The sequence below is a fragment of the Ahaetulla prasina genome, chromosome 1, assembly GCF_028640845.1.
Source record: "Ahaetulla prasina isolate Xishuangbanna chromosome 1, ASM2864084v1, whole genome shotgun sequence".
Lineage (NCBI taxonomy): Eukaryota > Metazoa > Chordata > Lepidosauria > Squamata > Colubridae > Ahaetulla > Ahaetulla prasina.
This window is the reverse complement of record NC_080539.1, coordinates 295,021,473-295,043,595: the sequence shown is the minus strand read 5'-3', so window position 1 is coordinate 295,043,595 and position 22,123 is coordinate 295,021,473. Positions and strand designations below refer to the sequence as shown.

Here is a 22,123-nt window from a genome sequence, read left to right as displayed (position 1 = left end):
GGTATCTGGGCCGACCTCCCATTTATTTTTAAGTCCGCCTCCAAGAGTTTAAACTTTAGGGCGTTTGCTTCTACCCAGAGACGCGTGGAATTATAGCCGCGGACTTCTAAATAAAGAAAGACACGCGATCCAGTCAGAGAGAAAGCCTTTCTAAGGTAGCAGTAAGCCAAAAAGACACCGGGCATGGAGCATTGTCAAGCAGACGCTCTTATTATAGCGCCAACTATTATTACTTCACTTTAGCGCAGGGAGCCACCAAACCACGTGCCAGTCGGTGCTGCAAAGCGAGAGAGGGCTTCTATTTTTACGGTAAGGTCTCTCAGGGACAGGAGACTTCCCCTACCAGCCTCTGGTATCATTCCCCCGTCAGGCCGTTTCCCCCATATGCTCTCTCTCCCAGGAGAGGACACCCTATTAGACAAGACACCTGCTGGGCATCCTCTCCAAAGAGAGGCAAAGGGCGTCCCCGGCACATCCCCCCCCACCAAAAAAAACAACAACACAAAACCAACAGCCCTCGCCCGAGCCCATCTCCTCCACCTAGCGCTTTCCTTATGATTAGCCGCCTCCTCTGCAAAAGCGACATTTGCTGGCAGCGTTTGGACCCTCTCGCCGAAGACAGCCACGCCTGAGAAAAGGAGCTGCATCAAGCGCCGACCGGGGAGGTGAGTCGGGGGCAACCAACCCCGTCGGCGCGGTGCAAGGAAAGTCGATGGCAACCCGCGTCCCCGCGCAATACTCACACCTGGCAGTGCCGCGCGCTGCTGCCACGACGGCGCGCGCCTCCCCTCCAGCCCTTGTAAAAGTTCCCTCCTTTCCACCTCCAGCAAGCGGGCGCGCCTGCTAGTCTGAACCTCCTCGCGCTCGGCTCATTCTTCCCTCTGGCTTATTTCCACTCAGGGTTCGATTGCTTTCGCTCGCGCCGGCTTCGGAGCAGGTGCTGCGCAGGCGCAGAGGTAGAATGCCGAGCGGGACCAGGAGAGAGGCGGGGCCAGGGTAGGGTGGGGGTGTATGTGTGTCCGGGCAGCAAAGTACAAACCGGAAGTGTGTGCGCAGGCGCAATGAGTGTCATTCTCTCTGTGTGTATGGGCGTACGTCGATCTTTTTTGGGCAGCCATGGCTGGATCGGCGCCGGGTCTAGTGGGGAGGCTGCGGCATTTGTGTTACCGGTATCAGGATTACGTGAAGCGGCATCCAGCGGCCACTGCTCAGCTGGAGAGCACCGTGCGGGGCCTCTCTTACTTGCTGCCAGGTAGGAAGGGACGAGCACCATTGCAGATGCCCGGGGAAAAGCTTTCTCTATCTATAGGGTGGTGGTTTTTTTGTACGAAAAGGTTGTTGAACTTGTGTTTTGTTTCCTTGGAATCCCAAATAGGATTCAGGCTTAGCATTTCTAACAGCTCGGTAATAATAGGCAGACGTCTGGCAGATGAAGCCTTTGAACCCTGGAATTCCAATGTTGGAGAAGGCTTTACCTGTTGGGTTTCTTTCTGCGGTTTTAAAAAATGCCCAGCAGGTTTGACAGGAAAAAAGGTAACAGTCACAGGCGACAGGGGAAAAATAAATAGTACTGCCGTTCTTCTCTTAAATCTTTCAGTTGGCCTTGGATTTGAAATAGTGTTTTGGAGAAGGACTTTGGCCGTTTTTTAAAATTACTTTTCCTTTGCAGAGCTTGATCTCAATTTAGGTAGTTCTTTATCACTGCAGTTGTTCTGCTTGAGCAGGGGGCTGGACTAGAAGACCTCCAAGGACCCTTCCAGCTCTATTCTATTCTACTCTGTCCTATGCTATTATGGATATATTAAATCTCTGTAGCTCAGTGCTGTGGAAACTGCAGGTTTCAATCTCTAACTTGGCAACCTCTTTCGAAATTGTTTAGATTGTGCTTGGTGTTGGCTGGACAAGTCTGGTCTCTTAATGACTGTGGTCACAGCCTTGAGGTTTAAATTCTTTCCATTCCCATGAAGGGTCCTAGGAGATCAAAGCCGAATCCATCTAAGTAGCACTTAATCATTGATTATGAAATCAAGATCATTCCCATTCATTTGTCCATTACCTAATATTTTGAAGCATGTGGCTTTTGAACAAGGAGTTTGTCTTTATTATGATTAACATTAATGGTGGGAGTGCCCAAATGTAAGATCAATATGCTGAACTGGGGGTTGCTGATAACACGTTGGAGACTCAAGAGTCCCCCAGCCTATTTGTTGGTCTATTGATAGTCCTTGTCTTATCATCACAATTGAGCCAAAAGTTATGTTGCTAACAATCCAGCTCTAAATTGTCATTTTGAAATTGGAACTGTACATAATATCCTTAATCTGAAAGTAAAATTAATGTATGCATTGTGACTCTGGTTTGCTTCTCTACCCATAATAATTTTCTTCCTATTTAACTATTCGGCAAGGTTTTCAGACCTTAAAGAATTGTAACCAGTTCATATTTAATAGTAGATATGTAAAACTGATACCTTTTAAAAACCTTTTGAAGACTAAATTCCAAAGTCAGGGTGCTGCTATAGAGAAGTCACTACCTGTGTTGATGGTGGGATAAAAACAAAACAGGGACGAAAGAAATAAATCATACATAATTTCATACAGGGAGAGGGCGCCTTGTTTAGAATAGAAGTAAATCTGAATAAGAAAAAAAATGCCATGAGTTCTTTGGTTACTGCTCATCAAGGAAAAATTACTTTTGAACTATTTGTGAGGTGAGGTTTTAGTGATTTTAATGTTAGAAGCTGCTCCATTCAGTTGCCCCAACTCCACCCTGAATAAAGGGATTAAAGGGTTGTAAAACTGGAAAAAATGTGAGTTGAGGAACCATATAAATTTGTTTAACAAATTTCTGATTATATTGATCCATATGGTCTTTGTTAGGTGCAGTGTAAAATTTTAGATTACACTTCAAAAATATTATGGCAGACAGGAGCACAGACAAGACATTTGTTAGGAGTCTATAAAAATATATGTTTCCCATTGTAGATGAACCTGTCATACTACTTTGAATTCATTAAGCATATATATAATTTATAATAGATGTGGGAAACATAAATCTCTAGAACGTTGGCTTCATTGTGTAACTGTTGCTACACAGCTATTCCCTCAAAACTCTTGCATTGACTGTTCTTTAGTGGTATGGCTCAGGTTTCATTTGTACTTATTTTTACAGGTCGATTTTCTGACTCTCATGAGCTGTCTGAACTGGGTAAGTAGAACTGCTTTGAGGTTCTAAAATAGTAAAAATATCATTGGGTTCTCTCAGAAGTCGATGTGGGATTGCATTGGGGGGCAAAAGATACATGCTTATTGCATATCCTGGGTTATTAAATAACTTCCAAAAGTTTCAATGTAGAATATAGATTTTGACTTTAAAAAACTCAGTTTTTAGCTTGCAACTAAATTGGTGACATGCATCTCCAGTATCCTGAGATCACATTGCTAAACTTTCGGCAGCACAAGTTTTGATTTCCCTCCATACAAAAATATTAAGGTGGAAATGATAGCAGGAGGCTTCTGAGAGGCAGAATGCTTTCATTTCCAATTTTGACGTTCACCCCAAAACATTGTTATTGTCAAAAACTCATGCTATCAAAATCTGGCTATTTCGGTGCTAAGATTTGATAGCACAATTAGAATTTGAAGTGTTGGAGTTCTCTGTATGACACTAGGTCTCCATCATTCCCAATTTGTGTAACTGCGGAGTATACTGATCAAATTTGATATATATTATACTCTAATGCATTTAAGAGTACTAACTTGGAGAAGGCTCTTAAATAAATTATCTATTGATTGAAAAAATAATTCCTTTGAGTAAAGTTTGACCCCTGGTAATTATATGAATGTAGTCTGGTTGTATCGTAGTGGTTTGACCTTTTTGCTACTGGGATGTTTTTTGACTTCCTAGTCTAGCTTATAACGCTGATCTATCATGGAGGTCTTTCATCCAAGTAGTAACTAGGCCTAGTCCTACTTAGCTTCCAAGTCCAGATAATTTTAGTCAGCTGTCTAATGAAATATTTAATTCAGCAGTGTTGTAAGAAATTCACATTGTTACTAAAAAAAAAAAGGTTAAAAGAAAATTGCAGGAAATGTTATTTTTGAGCAATCTTACATATAAATCCATATAAATCCATATTTATATGAACATTCCTAGAAGAGGACTGTCTGACCCCATTCTTTACTATTGGCCAACTTGGTAAAATATATCTCAGTTTAATAAGCTTCAGCCCCTTTCTCCTTTTATGATGGGATCAAATTGGTTGCTTTTCTATTAAAGATAATTTTTCATTTTGCCTCTTACGGTATTAAAAGTCACCTTCAAAATATAGGTTCTGGTTTGTCCTGAAGTCATTAATCTCAGTTTTCAAAAACTGTAATAACTGATCCAGAGTTATAATTACAGTTATTACAGACCAAGATTTCTTGATTTAATCATATAGAGCAACCCTAATTTAATGTTGTGTCTTATGCTTGCTTCATATTTGTCATGATGCAATCATTTGAATGTAGTCAATATTTGAACATAAGCTAGAAAGTTGAGAAATAAACAATTTCAAGATATAATTGACTTTTTTCAATATAATGGGCATGGCGAGAAATGCATATGCTTGTACAATTGTAAGTATTGTCAAAATAATGAAAATACACTAGTTTCATTCCTTGCCACACTAATATCTAGCATAGCACAATCTGTTCATTCATATTTCTTGAGGGCATAAACTAGCTTTCCATCCTAAAGAAGGAATTTCTTGTCCTCTGAAAAAACTCTTAAGATCTCTGTGTCCCTCAGTCCTTAGTTGTTTTTGTTTCATATATCCTAGAATAAGCCAACAATGTGTATCTCTTGACCTAAATTCTGTGTTTTATGGATTTTGTTGTCCATGATACATTTCAAACTATTTAAATATCTATTAAATTACTATTGTCAAATATCATGAACAATTCAAATACTGTTAAATTATCTTCAAAATTTCTGTTAGTATTTTTATTGTTTCAGAATGATTGATTTTTCTTTTTTTATTTCTTTATTTCTTCTTATGTCTGATCTATATTAATAGTTCTGAAGCTTGGGTGAAATCAATAAAAAACCCAATATAACAGTATAGGCCGTGGTGGCACAGTAGTTGGACTGCAGCACTGCAGGCTACTTCTGCTGACTGCCAGCTGCCTACAATTTGGCAGATCGAATCTGACCAGGCTCAAGTTTGACTCAGCCTTCCATCCTTCTGAGGTAAAATGAGGACCCAGATTGTTGGGGGCAATATGCTGACTCTGTAAAACCACTTAGAGAGGGCTGTAAAGCACTATGAAGCGGTATATAAGTCTAAGCGCTATTGCTATAACAAATGTAATGAAACCCATATTGCACTTGTTTGGCCCAGGCTAGGAACAGTGTTCCATAAATAGGTTGCCACAGCCAAGAAGACCTTCTCCCAATTCTATGTAATATTCTTCTCATATAGAGAGGCAGAGAAGTGAGCAGCTAGCAGATTTAACACTTGAAAGACCAAGGACACAAACAGTCTATGGCTCTTTAGTTATTCCTACAAACCGGTGGAAATATGTTCCATAACATATTTAGTCTTTCTTGAAATTCCTGCAGGATCAGGATTTTCGCTGAGATTGCAGTTTAGCTCCAGATGCCATTTCAAAAATGTTTATGCCTTTGCATCACAGAACATGTTATCAAAAGTATGGCCATTTTGAAAGGGAGTTGTGAATTAATGTAGTTTGTTCCTTTGCTTGGAACCTATGGAAGAAAGCCAAAATATGACTTAGACTCATAGTTCAGAAGTAGTAATAATAACTGATTTAAATACAATTTGGGTTTTAGAATAAAAGTATTTTTAAATCAGCGATCTCTTTATTTTTCTGTCTGTAATGGGGAAAAAAGGAGCTTTTTATTTTTATTCCTTTTTAATTACATTTCCTCCTCCCCTCCCCAAATTCCATCTTCCCTTTCTCAGTGTATTCTGCCTCCAGTCTGCTGGTCCTACTCAATGACTGGATTCTTCGAAAGGAGCTGCAGCAATCCCTCCCGGTGGTAAGAATGTTTTGCAGGCCAAAGGAAGTTATTATGAACTTTCTCTTGCCTTTCCCTCTATTGATACTTCGACTCTGAAACTTCTTCCTAAATTAATTTTGGGCTGTTCACTTTTTTGCTTGCAACATTTAGCATGACAGATGATGAAGATTACAGTAGCAGTCAACTCTTCGAAGGTTTAGAGCAGCCCTGCCCAATTTATAGAGGGGAAAGGGCCATATTGTTAAATTAAAAACCATTGCATAAAGAATACAGGTAGTCCTTATCTGATGACCACAAAACTCAGTGGGCTCGGACTGCCCGGGGAGCTGCTGATTCCGTTCTATAGAGGAATTGTTGAGTCTGTCATTTGCCCCTCTATAACTGTCTGGTTCGGTTCTGCAACCCAGCGGGAAGAACACAGACTTCAGAGAATAATTAGAACTGCAGAAAAAAATAATTGCTACCAACCTGCCTTCCATTGGGGACCTGTGTACCGCACGAGTCAAGAAGAGGGCCGTGAAAATATTTGCAGACCCCTCGCATCCTGGACATAGGCTGTTTCAACTACTGCCCTCAAGGCGACGCTATAGAGCACTGCACACCAGAACAACTAGACACAAGAACAGTTTTTTCCCGAAGGCCATCACTCTGCTAAACAAATAATTCCATCAACACTGTCAAACTATTTACTGAATCTGCACTACTATTAATCTTCTCATAGTTCCCATCACCAATCTCTTTCCACTTATGACTGTATGACTATAACTTTGTTGCTGGCAATCCTTATGATTTATATTGATATATTGACCATCAATTGTGTTGTAAATGTTGTACCTTGATGAACGTATCTTTTCTTTTATGTACACTGAGAGCATATGCACCAAGACAAATTCCTTGTGTGTCCAATCACACTTGGCCAATAAAAAATTCTATTCTATTCTATTCTATTCTATTCTATTCTATTCTATTGAGCCTAAAATTTCCTTTGCTAAGCGAGACAGTTAAGTGAATTTTGCGTCATTTTACAACCTTTCTTGCTACGGTTGTTAAGTGAATCCCTGCCATTGTTAAGTTAGTAACGTGGTTAAGTGACTCCATCTTCCCCATTGACTTCGTTTGTCAGAGGGTTGCAAAAGGTGATCATGTGATCCCAGGACACTGCAACCCTCATAAATAGATGCCAAATGGCCAGATTTTGATCAAATGACCATGGGGATGCTGCACCAGTCATAAGTGTGAAAAACGGTCATAAGTCACTTCTTCCAGTGCCATTGTAACTTCAAACAGTCACTGAATGGTTGCAAGTCAGTGACTACCTATACCTGTTTAGCAATGTCTTTGGAGTGTTGTGCAGGCCTAATTTAGATTAATGAGAGAAGATGTGATCTGAATGGAGTCCTTGGTGCTGTCCGAGCTTGGTTGTTTCCTTGCAGATGTTTCGTTGCCCAAGTAGATGCACTGAAGATATTACTAGATGGGTGAAGAATGTCTTTAAAAATAAAAAGCTTGGAGAGCAGCCAGGATTCTACAGTTCAATCCTCGGCTGCAGATATTGTCCTTTATTAGGGATCTGAGTACTTGGATTCAAATGGCAATGAGGAAGCAGTGAAACTCCCTTTCTTTGCTTGCTGGATAAAAGGTTCTTTTTTTCCTCCTTTCACTAGACCCCCAACATTGCTGTCTTCCTCATTCAGGCCACCGACAGTAATAATGCACAATATTAAGCAGCAGATGGGCTGGTGGGGGACAGAGGGATATGCAAAGTGCAGAGATACTGCTTCCTAAATATGACCTTTCCCTTTAAGAGCCTCTCGCATGTCCCTGCAACAAAACTCTGGCATGCGGGTCTCTGATGCTGGCCAGTGGCACAAATAGTTAAAGTTGAAAGACCCACAAGCATCCCCAGCAGATCACCCGATTGCTTTTGTATGGAAGTGCTGGACACATTGCACCCCTCATTCTTCATGACAGTTGCCTCTGCACAGTAGAAAGAATGCGTGGAGAGGTACAAGGAAAGAGACTAACTTTTCTAAGAATTACCAGGTCTGATGCTTGCATGAAAGAAAGCTTTATTAAGAAATCAGCATTATGATAGGTACTTATGTCTGTCTGCAAGTAATGGGTATTGTCTGCTTTCCTCCATTATGAAAAAAGAGCAGCTACACAGGTCAGAGGAAAGGAAAAAATACAATAGAAGAGATGAGAGCCTGAGAATATCAGTCTAACCAATAGGAGACAATAGGTTACATAGAGATATAGAAGTAACTCAGACCAAGGAAAGGGCATAGAAAAGCAGAGTCTATCTATCTATTGAGATTATCAGTCATCCAGGTCATGGTTGTTCCAAATGTGCTTTTTCAAGAGGCAACTGGACTTTCTGGTTTTTCTTTGAAGATATTTCACTTCTCATCCAAGAAGCTTCTTCAACTCTGACTGGAATCCTTCCATTCCCACCATCCAGTCAGAGCTGAAGAAGCTTCTTGGATGAGAAGTGAAACCTATTCAGAGAAAAACCAGACAGTCTAGTTGCCTCTTGAAAAAGCACATTTGGGACAGAGTCCATCTGCTAACCATCTCTATATCTATTGACTCTAGTGATCAGTGGATTTATAGATGCAGAAAGCTGGTGTATCCAGTGTTTAAAGTATTGAGACTTAAAAGAAAAACCAGAGTTTTACTGTACATTAAAGCTAATCATACTGAGTCATCTCACAGGTTTGTTTGCCTTTTCTTGTATAGCCATTTTCCCAGCAGAAATTGCTAACATGGCTCAGTGTTCTCGAATGCCTGGAGGTCTTTGGCGAGATGGGAGCTGCCAAGGTGTGGGGTGAGAATGGCCGGTGGGCCACTATTGTCCTTATCCAGTTAACCAAGTAAGTGTTGAACATAGAGATGGGGAATCCAGGGTTGTTTGGCACTTTATCAAAATGCATTTGATTGGCAAACAAAAGAAATAGGGCCTTTTTACTGGTAGATCCTAAGTGTCTATAGCTCACGCAAAGTTAGAGTGATTGTGTGGCATGCATAGATAAACCACATGGTTTTTAGAATAAATTCAGAATAACTTTGGGCTCTTGTCAAAGCTACTTGGTGTTTATTTGTATCCAAAATAATATGCAATATTTCTGTGTGATAAGTGATTTATGATTTTATATAAGCCTCCTAATTTTCACTAGCCCAAAACATTTCCAAGAATGATCACAAAGTCAAGTTGTTGGGAGTGTCTGCCAACACTTACTGTGCTCCTTTAGCATCTTGATTGTGAAATTGTGTGCCTTTTGTTGCTTATAACCATGACTTTCTCTGACCCACAGAGCCATTTTGCGCCTCCTGCTCTTGCTCTGGTATAAAGCTGGCATCCAGACCTCTCCTCCCATTGTACCACTAGACAGGAGACTATCATTGTATCAGAAAGGTGAGTCAAAACCAATTTAGTTAATCAGCATAATCAAGGGGAACGGAGGACATCCTGGATGCTGTTGAATTATTGTTGTGTTCTCCAGTCTTCCAAATAACCCGTACTTGGATAATAGCAGCAAAAATATTTTGTGGGTTTTTTGTATTACTCTATATTAAATATTCATTTCCACTAATGCTGAGCTCAGGCCTGAAATAAATAAATGGAAAAATACATGATTGCAAAAATGTGGACTAATCATCAGAACCATGATGATCTCTTTAATAGCTACGTCCCTGCATGCGCACATATAAATGCGCATGCAGGGACATAGCTATTAAAGAGATCATCATAGTTACGATGATTAGTCCACATTTTTACAATCATGTATTTTTTCATTTAGAATTAGAATTAGAATTAGAATTAGAATTAGAATAGAATAGAATAGAATAGAATAGAATAGAATAGAATAGAATAGAATAGAATAGAATTTTATTGGCCAAGTGTGATTGGACACACAAGGAATTTGTCTTGGTGCATACGCTCTCAGTGTACATAAAAAAAGATACATTCGTCAAGAATCATAAGATACAACACTTAATGATAGTCATAGGGTACAAATAAGCAATCAAATCATATTAGGAAACAGTTAATGTAAATTGTAAGAATACTAGCAACAAGGTTACAATCATAAGTGGAAAGAGATTGGTGATAGGAACGATGACAAGATTAATAGTAGTGCAGACTTAGTAACTAATTCATGACAGTGTTGAGGGAATTACTTGTTTAGCAGAGTGATGGCGTTCGGGAAAAAACTGTTCTTGTGTCTAGTTGTTCTGGTGTGCAGTGCTCTATGGCGTTGTTTTGAGGGTAGGAGTTGAAACAGTTTATGTCCAGGATATGGGGGGTCTGTAAATATTTTCACAACCCTCTTTTTGACTCGTGTAGTATACAGGTCCTCAATGGAAGGCAGGTTGGTAGCAATTGTTTTTTCTGCAGTTCTAATTATCCTCTGAAGTCTGTGTCTGTCTTGTTGGGTTGCAGAACCAAACCAGAGAGTTATAGAGCCGCAGATGACAGACTTAATAATTCCTTTGTAGAACTGGATCAGCAGCTCCTTAGACAGTTTGAGCTTTCTAAGTTGGCACAGAAAGAACATTCTTCGTTGTGCTTTTTTGATGACGTTTTTGATGTTGGGTGTCCATTTTAGATCCTGTGATATGGTAGACCCTAGAACTTTGAAGGTCTCTACTGTTGATTCTGTGTTTTCTAGTATTGTAAGAAGTAGAAGTATGGAAGGGTTTCTCCTAAACATTTCTTTGGTTTTGAGTGTGTTCAGTTCCAGATTGTTCTGGTGTCACCATGAGGCTAGTTGTTCATACCTGTGCTAATTGTACAGTATCTGTTGTGATTCTGCTTAGCTTCATCTGCTGCTTCCTATTTGTTAGGAAGTTTATGTTCCACTTACAAGTCTGTTCAGGTACCTGTAGCTGGTTTAGCTTAGTTAGAAGAGTGTCTGGAATGATGGTACTGAATGCTGAATTAAGTCTACAAAGAGGACCCTTGTGTAGGTCTTTGGAGATTCAAGATGTAGTGCAGAGCCATATTAACAGCATCATCTGTTGATCTATTTGCTCGATATGCAAATTACAAGGGGTCTAGCAGTGGATCTGTGACTGTTTTCAAGTGGGACAGCACTAGCCTTTCAAAGGTTTTCATGACTACAGATATTAGAGCAACTGGTCTGTAATCATTCAGTTCCTTGATGGTGGGTTTCTTTGGCACTGGGATGATAGTACAGTGTTTGAAGCAAGAAGGAACATAGCACATCTCCAGTGATTTATTGAAGATTCGGGTGACGATGGGGGTCAACTGGTCAGCACAGACTTTTAAGCAAGAAGGGATTATCTTGTCTAGGCCTGGAGCTTTTCCTGGCTTTTGTCTGTGAAATAGGTCTTGCACTTCCTTTTCTATGATTTGGGGAAAGTTTACAAAAAAATAAAGGGGCTTATGATGAGATCACTACTGAACAAAAATATCATTAGTGCAGTTCTGTTAAAATAAGTCTGATCTGACCAAGGAACTGAATCACAGTGCTCCCAAAAAGGACGTGTAGCTGCATGCTCACAGACTCCTTTGTAGATGGTCAAGCAACTTCCAGCTCTACTTTGCTATCCCATATTGAGAAGAAAAGACTCACTGCCTAAAAATGAGATCAAAAGACTAAGGGGATTGTTATGGGCAATTTCTGAATAAATCACTTGTGTTTATTGTTCATATTCGTATAGTATACCTTCAGGGTAAGCTCATAGAGAAGTTGCCCTGAAGTTCTTTTTTTGCAGCACAGATGAGGAGGACCTCTGGAGCCTCATTTTTCAAAGAAGGCATACTAGAAAGTTTGAGCAGCATTTTCTGGGGATCTGCCTGGATCTCCTCAGTGGCCTGCAGGGTTTTCCATTCCATTTGGAATGTCGAGTCTCCCCATCCCTATTCTTGACTGGGGAGTGCCTGTACTGTAGGCTACTTCTGCTGCCTGCTGGCTGCCTGCAATTTGACAGTTCAAATCTCACCAGGGTCCAGGTTGACTCAGCCTTCCACCCTTCCGAGGTGGGTAAAATGAGGACCCAGATTGTTGGGGGCAAAATGCTGACTCTGCAAACCGCTTAGAGAGGGCAGCTGTAAAGCTTTGTGAAGCGGTACGTAAGTCTAAGTGCTATTGCTATTGCTATTGCTATCCCAGTGCACGTGGGAGAATTGAACCCTCCTTTGATTGTGGCCTTACACACCTATCTTTTGACAGCCCTGGAAGCCAGCTTAGTAGGAAAAGAGCAGATCTTCGTGGGGAAGCGATGTAGTCGTGTAGTGAGGTCTCTCGAAAGCAGTAAGTATCATTCTAGCTTGCTTTTTCTGATGTAACTTTTTGGGAGGCTAGGTAAACTATTGGCCGTATATGACTTTTTCTGGCCAAACATCTTGCTGATTGCTGATAAATATCCATGCATGGCCATACTTTTGTCTTAATTTCAGCCCCTTCCCTGCGCTCTAGACATTGGGGTGAGCCTCAGCAACGTGAGGAAAAGCAGAACCAAAGAGCAATGGAGAGCAACCAACTATCAACACCTTTGGGCACCCAGGAGACACTTGCTGAGTCTATCTTTGTTACCCGTCCATTGATGCACTGTATCCTATTTTGACTTTCAGTGATTCTTGTAGTCTGTTCTGTGTGCCACTAGAGAGAGCTACAGCCTTAGTATAAATTGTCCTAGTTCAGAAGGGTGCTTTTTTCCAAGCAGGCTCTAGATTTTGGCTCAGTCACCATTAGAGATACTACCATACATGGTGAAACAGTGAGGAATAAAATGGTTGTATTGATTTTAGACATTTCCAAACCATATTTTAAGATAGACCACATAGAAAGGTCTTGTACAGTATATGGTCATTGAGAAATAAAATCCATTCTCTTTGGTGGAGCTGTCTCCCACATCAACACAAGTCACTTATGTTAATCACCTAGAAACAAAATTAAGAATATCGCCCAAAATATAACAGCTTCTGCATCCAGTGCTAGCAAAGAACATGTATCTTTATATCTTGAGTTCTGGAAAATTGAGAAAAACCCAAACAAGGCAATAGAAACTGGGGGTGTTTGTTATAAAAGAAATATACAGACATATTATAGTACTACAAGTCAGTGGTATGTTTGAATTTTAGATACACTCTCTAAGTTCTTGAAAAACATTGAACCCATCAATGCCTTGAGGTTGGGTGTTTTGCTTGCCACCAAATTTAAGGCAATACCAGGATGATCCTTGCAGCTTATTCTTTATTGTATGTACCAGTGGTGGGTTTCAAATTTTTTTACTACCGGTTCTGTGGGTGTGGCTTGGTGGGTGTAGCTTGGTGGGCATGACGGGAAGGATACTGCAAAATCCCCATTTCCTCCCAATCAGCTGGGACTTGGGAGGCAGAGAATAGATGAGGGCCAGTCAGAATTTTTACTACTGATTCTCCGAACTACTCAAAATTTCCGCTACCGGTTCTCCAGAACCTGCTGAAACCCACATCTGGTACTTACTCTCTTCAGTGAGCAGGTGAGGGAAATAAGCAGGAAGACTGAGCTCTTGTCCAATTTTTGTTGGGAATACATCCCATATTTTTAACAGGATTTCCAGCTATAATAGAAGTTAAATTGCTAGACCAAGGCACAGAAGCCATTGTCTGTGCAGTGACAATGTGCTGCTGTGCAGCAAAGCTTGGCAGCATTGCATATCTGACCACTGCAGTGGAGAGGGACAGCATGAAGATATTCTTCACTCAGGAGAAAATTTGCTTAGGAGTAATCTTGAAGATGTCTTAAGTAACTACAGTGAAATACTTCTCATCCAATTTGAATGAGCAGTACTTTCAAAAAATATCATTCAGAAGAGCAAAATATTTCATGGGATTTTTTTTTTCCCAGTGCCTCTTAATTTTTAAAGGGAAGAAATTGAAAATAGTTGTTGAGGGACGGAGCAACAAAAGGGAATTTGACTTTTTCAGTATTTTTTTTTTCTATTCCACAGTACCTCTCTATTGATTTTTGTCTGATCTGTACGCCTCAATTTCTTCTGAAGCTTTATCTAGCATTTATAACTCCTGTTATAATTTAGCCTGCCTGGATTTGAGATTGTCTGTGAGCGTTCCATTGCCTCTTGTTTCTTTGTTCCTTAATGTTTGTTTGAAGTATTGAGTTTAGCTGTGTGGGGACAAAAATCTTGGAAACCCTGGCTTCTATCAGGCATCTTGGATGTTGCAAGGTCAGTCTGGGAAAAAAGCCATCTTAGTTTAAGTTCTATTTTTACCTCTTCTTATGTCATAAATTTTAATTTCCACTTAATGATACCTTTGATCCCAGCTGAGAGAGGAGATTCTGCCCTTCCTTGAGTGACTGGAGAACTCTTGTTTGTTCAGTTTAAATCCTGCTCTTCTTTTCAAGCCAGTACACAAGGTAGCTAAACAAAATACGGAGATAAACATTTTTAAAACTAAATTTTAAACTTAATAATTAAAACTTTGATGAAGGGCATGCTGTTTAGCTGTTTACTAAATGCAGACAGGGTGAAAACTAAATGCAGCTTTTTCTTTTTTTGTAGTAGTAGTTGCTTTTTATATTTTTGAGAAGATGGAAACTGTCTTAATTTGTAGTTCTAAAACTTTTATTGTTAAAACCTATCCTTGAAATCTACAAATGGCAAATGCAAAATTAAAAGGAATGTTTTGAATCAAACAGCAAGGTTATGGCCTTGTTGCTCTGAATCTGTTACCTGAGAATGAAAGGAAGGGTCTCTTTTCTTTAAAAAACTGAGACTAATGGCAATATGATTGTGAGGGTGCTCATAATTCTATACAATACCTTTAAATCTCATTTTTCCCCCCACAGCTTGAGTTTACTGAGTGATAAGAAAGATCTCAACAAACGTGAACGAATGGAGCTGAAACGGCGGACTATCCTGCTACTATATTACCTATTAAGATCTCCCTTCTATGACAGATACTCTGAGTAAGTCTGCCAGCTTCTGCAGAAACAAATGTCCTCTAGACCAGGAGTCTCCAACCTTGGCAACTTTAAGACTCGTGGACTTCAACTCTCAGAATTCCTCAGCCACCTTTGCTGGGTGAGGAATTCTGGGAGTTGAAGTCCACAAGTCTTAAAGTTGCCAAGGTTGGAGACCCCTGCTCTAGACTACCTGTGTAAGTAAATATAGAGGACCACAATTTCTGCCTAAGCCAAATTGAGATCATACATTTTTGGATGGCCAGAAGCATTAGAAGCTAGTTAAGAAAGGAGCACTATATCTATTCTCTGGAGACGAGAAAAGGAATGAGGTCATCCTTGGAGACCTTCTCAGGATTTGGCTCCAAGCTCCCCATTTTGGGCAGCCTTTGTACTCACCCAGCTGCTTCCTCTGCCATTGCCAGCATGAGGATTCAAGGTACAAGGAGCATCCATCTGTATCTCATCAGATGGTCCAATGCACCAAGAGATGCTCCATCCTCCCTATTCCTTGGCACTTCAGTTCTTTCCTCAACACTAGCCTCCCAAAATTCTTCCTTGCTGCTGACCATAAAAGTGGCTTTTTAGGCAGCTTAGAGTCTCTCAAAGCCAACACATCTGTTTTTGTCTCAAGGCAAAACCAGTATCCATCTCTGCTTCAGAAAGTCCCTTTGTTAATTGCAGAGTCCCCAGATTTGTCTTTAGAGCATAGAAGGCCTTCCTAAGATCTATTCCTGGAGTCACTATGGCTTGAGCTACTAGCAGCTAATAATAATGCTGTTATTATTAGCACCATTATACTTCATTGGAGTCTTGCACAAGCATTTATTAGTTTAGAAAGCCATGATTTGAGAACCTCTGACTAAGGCAGAAATGTAGAGGCTTCTGAAGTCTCTGACCTTGCTGTAGTTCAAGAAAGCATTTGTTGTTGGGAAAGAAGTCATTAACCTCTTTTCCTTCTCTTTTTTCCCATATGCCTTTGTAGGGGCAGGATTCTCTTTCTTCTGCGCTTGTTGGCAGATTATGTCCCTGGCGTCGGTCTAGTGACTCGTAAGTAGAAGCCTGCCAGTTTTGTTTTTTTCCCAAAGATGGCTTTCTTTTTTTTAAAAAAGTTTTTTTATTTTTTTTAAACAAACATGCAAACAAACAATATATCCTTAATCATTCAGTGTTTCATCTGAGTACATATTTTGTGTCTTCTACTCCCTCCTCCATTTTCATATTATATTTCTATCATACCTTTATATTTTCATTTAGATTATTACATCATTCTTCCCAAATTTCTTATGCTTATATTAATTCACCAATTATCTATATTTATATATATCTTTTCTAACCATTGATATAATTGTCCCCATACTTTAAAATACTCTGATTCTTCCTTTTCTTTAATTACCAATGTTAATCTATTCATTTCTGCACATTCCAATATTTTCTTAATTACTTCTCCGGCTAAAGGGGTTTTCTCTGCTTTTCAATTTTGCGCAAATACACTTCTCACTGAAGTTACAATATGTATAATCAAATAAGTATTCTCTACTATATTTCTCTGGTAAGATACCCAATTCAGGTTTTAAATCAATACGTTGGGGGCTTTTTTTGGAAAAAGTTTTTTTTTTTTTTCAAAACCACATACAGTATACTTTTTGAACAAAGTTTCAGTCAGGTACATAGTCAAACCCAATTCAATTTTCCACCACCCTCTTTCATACTTTATCAGATATATTTCCCTTTCCCTTTTTTAATTTCACTATTTGCATATCTCTAATGTAAAATTCAATCTAACCCTCTGTCCTGAATTTAACCCTTTGATAAGTCTAGTCCCACTCCTTTTTTGACCCCCTTTATCTCAACCATCTATATTAAAACCCTATATTCCCATTTACAAATTTCTTTCTTTTCAATCCTTATATCATCAATATCCATAATTCCATTACTTTTCCATAAACATTTTTAAAAAAAATTATTATTCTTAATTTTATCAAAAGAAAAACAAAAACAAAGAAAAAAGACAAAATAATACCAGCTAATATTCATTATTTCAAATAATCTCTTATGTATTTAATTCTCATCTTTTTAATATCCAAAAAATCTATATTTAATTATCCTCTGTTTAATATTTCAATCTTAATCTATATTAATTCCCTTGTTTTTCTTTAAAGTTCCTTGCTTTAAAACAATATATCTTATATTTCAGTAAATTCTGCCCATTTCCATAACTTCAGTATCAATCATTTATTTATCAATGAAGATTTTAAAATTGTTATTCTTAATCTTATAAAAGCTAAAGTAAAAAGGAGCAAACATTTCTCTTATTTCAAAAGATTTCATGCTTATACTTATATATTCTCATCTCTTAGAAGTTTTATTCTTAAACTGTTTTGTTTTGATTGTTTTCGCTTAAAATTCCATGCTTTCTTAGCTTATCCTATATTTCTATTAGTTCTCCTTTTTCCCTCTTCTCCCCATCTTTATATCTCTCTGATAGCCTCTGTATAATTCTTTAAGTTTATATTTTAACATCATAAATTTTTTATTCACTGTCACTGCAAAAAACAGCTCTAGTTTTTGCTAAATCATTATTTTTCGTCCAGTCTTATAGTTGTTTCTTGTATTTCTTGCTTAAAAATCCTTTGAGTGTTTCTCTTGTTTTCAGTTGTTCTCTGTTTCCTTCTTTGAAGTTGTAACTCTTGTTCTTGTTAAGGTCAGACAGTTGTTGATAGAGACTCCCTTAAAATTGTCACCATTCTTATCAGTCAGAAAAGGTTTTCAACAATGACCAAGTGCTCTTCTGCCTTTAGGTGTCACTTTATAGTCCACAGATTCAATCCACAATTAACAAAAGTATCCATTTTGTTTCCTTTACTTAGAGCCGCGCCTTATTTTGTTTCAACTTGTTTTTTTCCCTTTTCCAATTTATCCCATTTAAAATCCATAACTTCAATTTAATATTTTGCTTAGTTCAAATCCATAGAGGGTTGAGGAAGTCGGAGATATTCCATCAAGGTCCAATTTTAAATCCTCAATTTTTTCCCTTTTTGTCTTATTTATAATCTTTAATCAATTGTTAAAAACTTCCAGATTGTCCAGATTCCACCTATAATTAGAAGTTCTATTTTTTTCTTTTTATTTGAAGGCTCTAGACTTCAATTTCAAAAGCCAAATTTTTTTCAGGTCTTTGTTTCTGTTTCTTTTATTCAATTGAATTAACAGTCTTTGTCATTTTAGCCACTATTCCAAGGTTTTAAAAGTTTGTTGCAAATATCAATTTTAAGATGCCTCACCGTGAGTTGCTGTTCACTTACCTGGCTTCAATATTTTGTCCAATTCACCGCTTCAACCTCCTGCACAATCTTATGTGACTGTCCCGACTTTGGCAGCTTGTAATGGCTGCGGTCCTCATTGCTGGGTCGAAGGCAAAAAGGCCAGTGCTGCAGCAGCTTCCCTGTTCGCTCTGATGGTTCCTTCTTTCTTCGCTGTCCCTGCAGGACAGCTATGGTCCATTACGGACCCCCATAATGATGGGATTTTTGGCGTTCCCCCGGAGCTCCCGGGGTTCGCGTCTGTCTTGTTGCGACGCTGGCCACGCCTCCCCAAAATCAATACATCGTTGTATCATTTCCTCTAGCCATGTTCTAATTTTAATCCAGTAGTTCCTCGCTTCTGGACATGTCCACCACATATGATAATATGATCCTGGTATCTGATGGCATTTCCAGTATTTAGCTGATTTATCTTTGAACGTTTTTGCCAATTTTTCAGGTGCTATGTGCCGTTTATAGAACATTTTGTATTGGTTTTCTTTATATGCTGTGGACATGGTTCATTTATAATTTCCTTCCCATATTTGCTGCCATTTGTCTAACTCAATTGTACATTCAAAATTCTTATCACTCCCATTGGGTGAGTTAGAAAAAATATAGATAAAAATAAGACCACCACAACCACCTCAAAAAGAAGAGAAAATAAAAATAAATAAAGAGCATTTATTTAAAAAGAAAAAGGGAAAAAAGTTTTTAAAAATCAATTATCCTCCTTCAGGCTCTTGCCTTAATCCGACTTCTCTGTAGTGAAACCCAGTCAAAATGCCTCTTTCTGAAGTCGCAAAAAAAAAAAAAACCAACCCCAGAGGGAAAAAAAGCAAACAAAAAAGAGAGAAACAAAAAATCCCAGGTCCAAAAGTCTTCTATTCCCACCAATATATGGTAAACAATAAAGTCAAATTAAAAGTTCCAAAAAGTACTTCAAAAATAGTGTATACACAAGAAAGTTGGAAAGTAAAGAAAAAAAATGTAAAATAGAAATCCAAAAAGTTTGTTTCAATCTTTCAAAAGGTTCACTACTTATCTTGCATTAAAAACATCACTCCCAAAGTCTCTCTTTTTCTATAACATCTATTTTTTATCAATCTAGCTAACACTGTCAAGGTCAGCCTTTTTTTTTTCAATTTAAAGACTTTTCTCTTATGCCACCAGATGGCGCTGCAGTTTTAGTTTCAGTTAGCAAAAATGGAAAAAGTTAGTTTTCAAAATACTCCATTCAGTTTCAATTCATTTAAATTCATTTGTCCATACCCCCCCCCCTCTTATCTTCTCTTGTTTTCAAATCAAATCTTTTCTTTCAGTTCATTCTGTAATTCATTCTTTTTTTAGATTTACTTGCTTTCCTCACCGCTCTAACCAGAAGTGGAGAGCTGTCATAGACCCGCTTTCCCTCCCCTCCTTGCTCCGTTTCACTTTTTCACTTTCTATTTATTCCAAGCAGGTATGAAAAGAAATTTTAGTATAAGGAGCCAATTTCTCACCCAGATGATGCACTTTGTCTTTAGCTCCTCACTCCAGTTGCGGCCACCCCAGCTTCTTAGCGGCACAGTATGGCTGTTTTCTCAGTCGTTCGGTGTGAGAGGCTATATCCGACTAACCCGGGACTTTGCGGAATCCCTGTGTTAGTCTGTCCGTGCCTCTCTTGTTCGCCAACCCTACAAGTCGGCTTAGGTCAGTGAAGACCCCCAAACAGCTGAGATGTCAACAGTTCCTCCAGGAGTGGAGGAACTTGTCTCGCCACGATGCTGGCCTCACCCCCTCCCCAAAGATAGCTTTCATCGGTGAAGGAAATCATGAGGATGGAGTCCCATCTCCTCTGTATGCTTGTCTGAAGAACCTACATGAGGGAAAATTGAAATGTGTTGTGATCCGCCAGCAGCCCGTGGAGCTGGCAGCAGAGTCGGACAGTGAGGAGGCTGGGAAGGACCTGGAGTCCTGGAGTCTGGGAAAGGCTCAGACGAGGGCTCTGCGTCGGAGGCAGAGGAAGGGCCATCTAAGGAGGTACATGCCTCCAGAGCCTCCAGAGTCGGATCTCAGCAAGGCAGAGGAACAGGGGGAGCCTGTTCCCAGTACGCGCATGAGCAGAGCTGCCAGAAGGCAATAACAGCTAAAATGAAAGGGACGACTTGGGAGTAGGGCTGGGAGATGATTGACCCCTCCCATAAGACTTAAAAGAGGAGCAAAGACACATGGGCCTTTGCAGGAAGCAACATTTGCTCATTCGGTTCACCTTAAAGCCTGAAGCTTTTTTTGATTCTGACTCTGTGCGGTTTTGCCAATTAGGTCTTTGGCAGTGTGTCAAGGGAGATAAAGATGGTGATTATCCCGAAGGACTGCTCCCGAATGATTATAACTAATTGTGACTCATCTGTGAATGAACAGATTTCACAGCTGTTGCAATAAAAGCGGGTTTTGGGACTACTCGTGTGTTTTAATAACTCAGGAAGCCTAGGTCAGAACAAAATGCCTATAGATGAAGGCAAAGCAGGGGTGAAATGCTCCCAGTTCAGACTGGATCACGGTGGTTTGGCGATCTGGTAGCAATGGTAGAGCTTTGCTCCACCAACCGGGAAGTAATGTATTTTTTACCTTCTGCGCATCTGCAGGTTTTGCGCATTCGCAGGTCTTCCAAACCGATAGGGAAGATAAGTAGATTTCACCCCGAGGCAAAGTTGGAAATGTTGAGTGAGTTTGATGTTGTCACTAAGGAATTTGAAATGTCTCCCCAGAATCTCTAATTAATTCCTCAGTTATTTTTGACAGCGAGACTTTGGACTTGTTTTATCAGGCTTGCTTAGTGGAGGATGCCTGCTATCTGCAAAACCTTCCCTACCATTATCATGTTAACATATCTGCAGTCAAGAGGGCCAAATGTTTTGGATCCAGCATCTGGAAATTTCTAGGCAATATCTAGAAATGCAGATTATTACATGAATAAGATCAGTGCATAACATTCAGGGTTCCCTCCTGTAAAGTTACTACTTTTCTCAAAAAATTAGGTTGGGTAACAGGAACCTAGAAACTGTGGTAAGTATTTATGACTTCCTTGACATTCCTATCACATCACCTGCTAGCCTGCTGTGTAGGTTAATTTAGTTTAGGGGTATAAGAAGTGTCCTTATGTATTTAGTACTTGGTTAACTCATTTCAGTTTGCCCTCTTTTTTCTGTTGTCAAGGTTCTTGCCTAAACAAATCCTCAGGTGACTTTTTCCTCTACAGGATAATTTAAAGGCTCTTGGGAGGGAAGGGTATCATGAACAGCAAATTTTGGAAATCCAGTTAGCAACTTGCTGCTTTAAAAATCTCTTCCCCCTCTTCCCCCCCCCCCCTTCAATTTCAGGACCTTTGATGGATTACTTGCCAGCCTGGCAGAAAATTTATTTCTATAATTGGGGCTGATCTGGCTTCAGCTTGAACTACTGCAACCAGAGAAGATTTGAGCTGAAAGCTTGTGCTGACAGAATGACTTTATACAGAGGAAAACAATCATGAGACTTGGGGTGGGTGGGGAGGGGGGAAGGGCAGCAGCACATCTCTCTATGACTTGTATTAATGGTTTGAGAAAGAAGAATAAGGCTTTTCCTGACTTTTTTTAAACAAATGCCTTCCTGAAAGTACTACAAAGACGGCTTAAAATGTGTATGCTGTTTCCTTCCTATTTGGTAATAACTGGTTTCAAAGCATGGGCCTCTGGGTTGGGAGGGGTGCAGAACTCTTTTTTTGTAAGCATTTTGTACAGTTGTGGATGAATAAAGCCAAGGGACTGCAGTGCCTTTGGGCTAATTGGTCTGGTCTCTTGAATGTTCAGACATGAATCTGCAGGAAGTAAACCGATGGGAAGC

General features: G+C 39.5%; 2 protein-coding genes across 3 annotated transcripts in view; one reads left to right on the top strand and one right to left on the bottom strand.

Annotated features, from left to right (window-relative positions):
* LARGE2 (LARGE xylosyl- and glucuronyltransferase 2) overlaps positions 1–896 on the bottom strand; it is a 56,803-nt gene extending 55,907 nt beyond the window's left edge. Inside the window, exon 1 of the mRNA XM_058161733.1 lies at positions 746–896. The gene's annotated coding sequence lies outside the window, so the exon portion shown is untranslated. The remainder of the gene's footprint in view (positions 1–745) is intronic.
* A 161-nt stretch (positions 897–1,057) lies between these two features.
* PEX16 (peroxisomal biogenesis factor 16) lies at positions 1,058–22,049 on the top strand. Of its 2 annotated transcripts, none has more exons than XM_058161727.1 (11): positions 1,058–1,252; positions 3,172–3,207; positions 5,969–6,045; positions 8,767–8,900; positions 9,342–9,442; positions 12,225–12,305; positions 12,452–12,604; positions 14,148–14,220; positions 14,844–14,963; positions 15,943–16,007; positions 21,622–22,049. In XM_058161727.1, exons 1-11 carry the CDS (start codon positions 1,117–1,119, stop codon positions 21,678–21,680), a joined length of 1,035 nt encoding a protein of 344 aa, XP_058017710.1. In that variant the 5' UTR covers positions 1,058–1,116; the 3' UTR covers positions 21,681–22,049. The 2 variants fall into 2 exon arrangements, with proteins under 2 accessions (XP_058017710.1, XP_058017711.1); XM_058161728.1 differs by lacking the exon at positions 1,058–1,252 and adding an exon at positions 1,404–1,533.
* Positions 22,050–22,123: the final 74 nt, after the last annotated feature.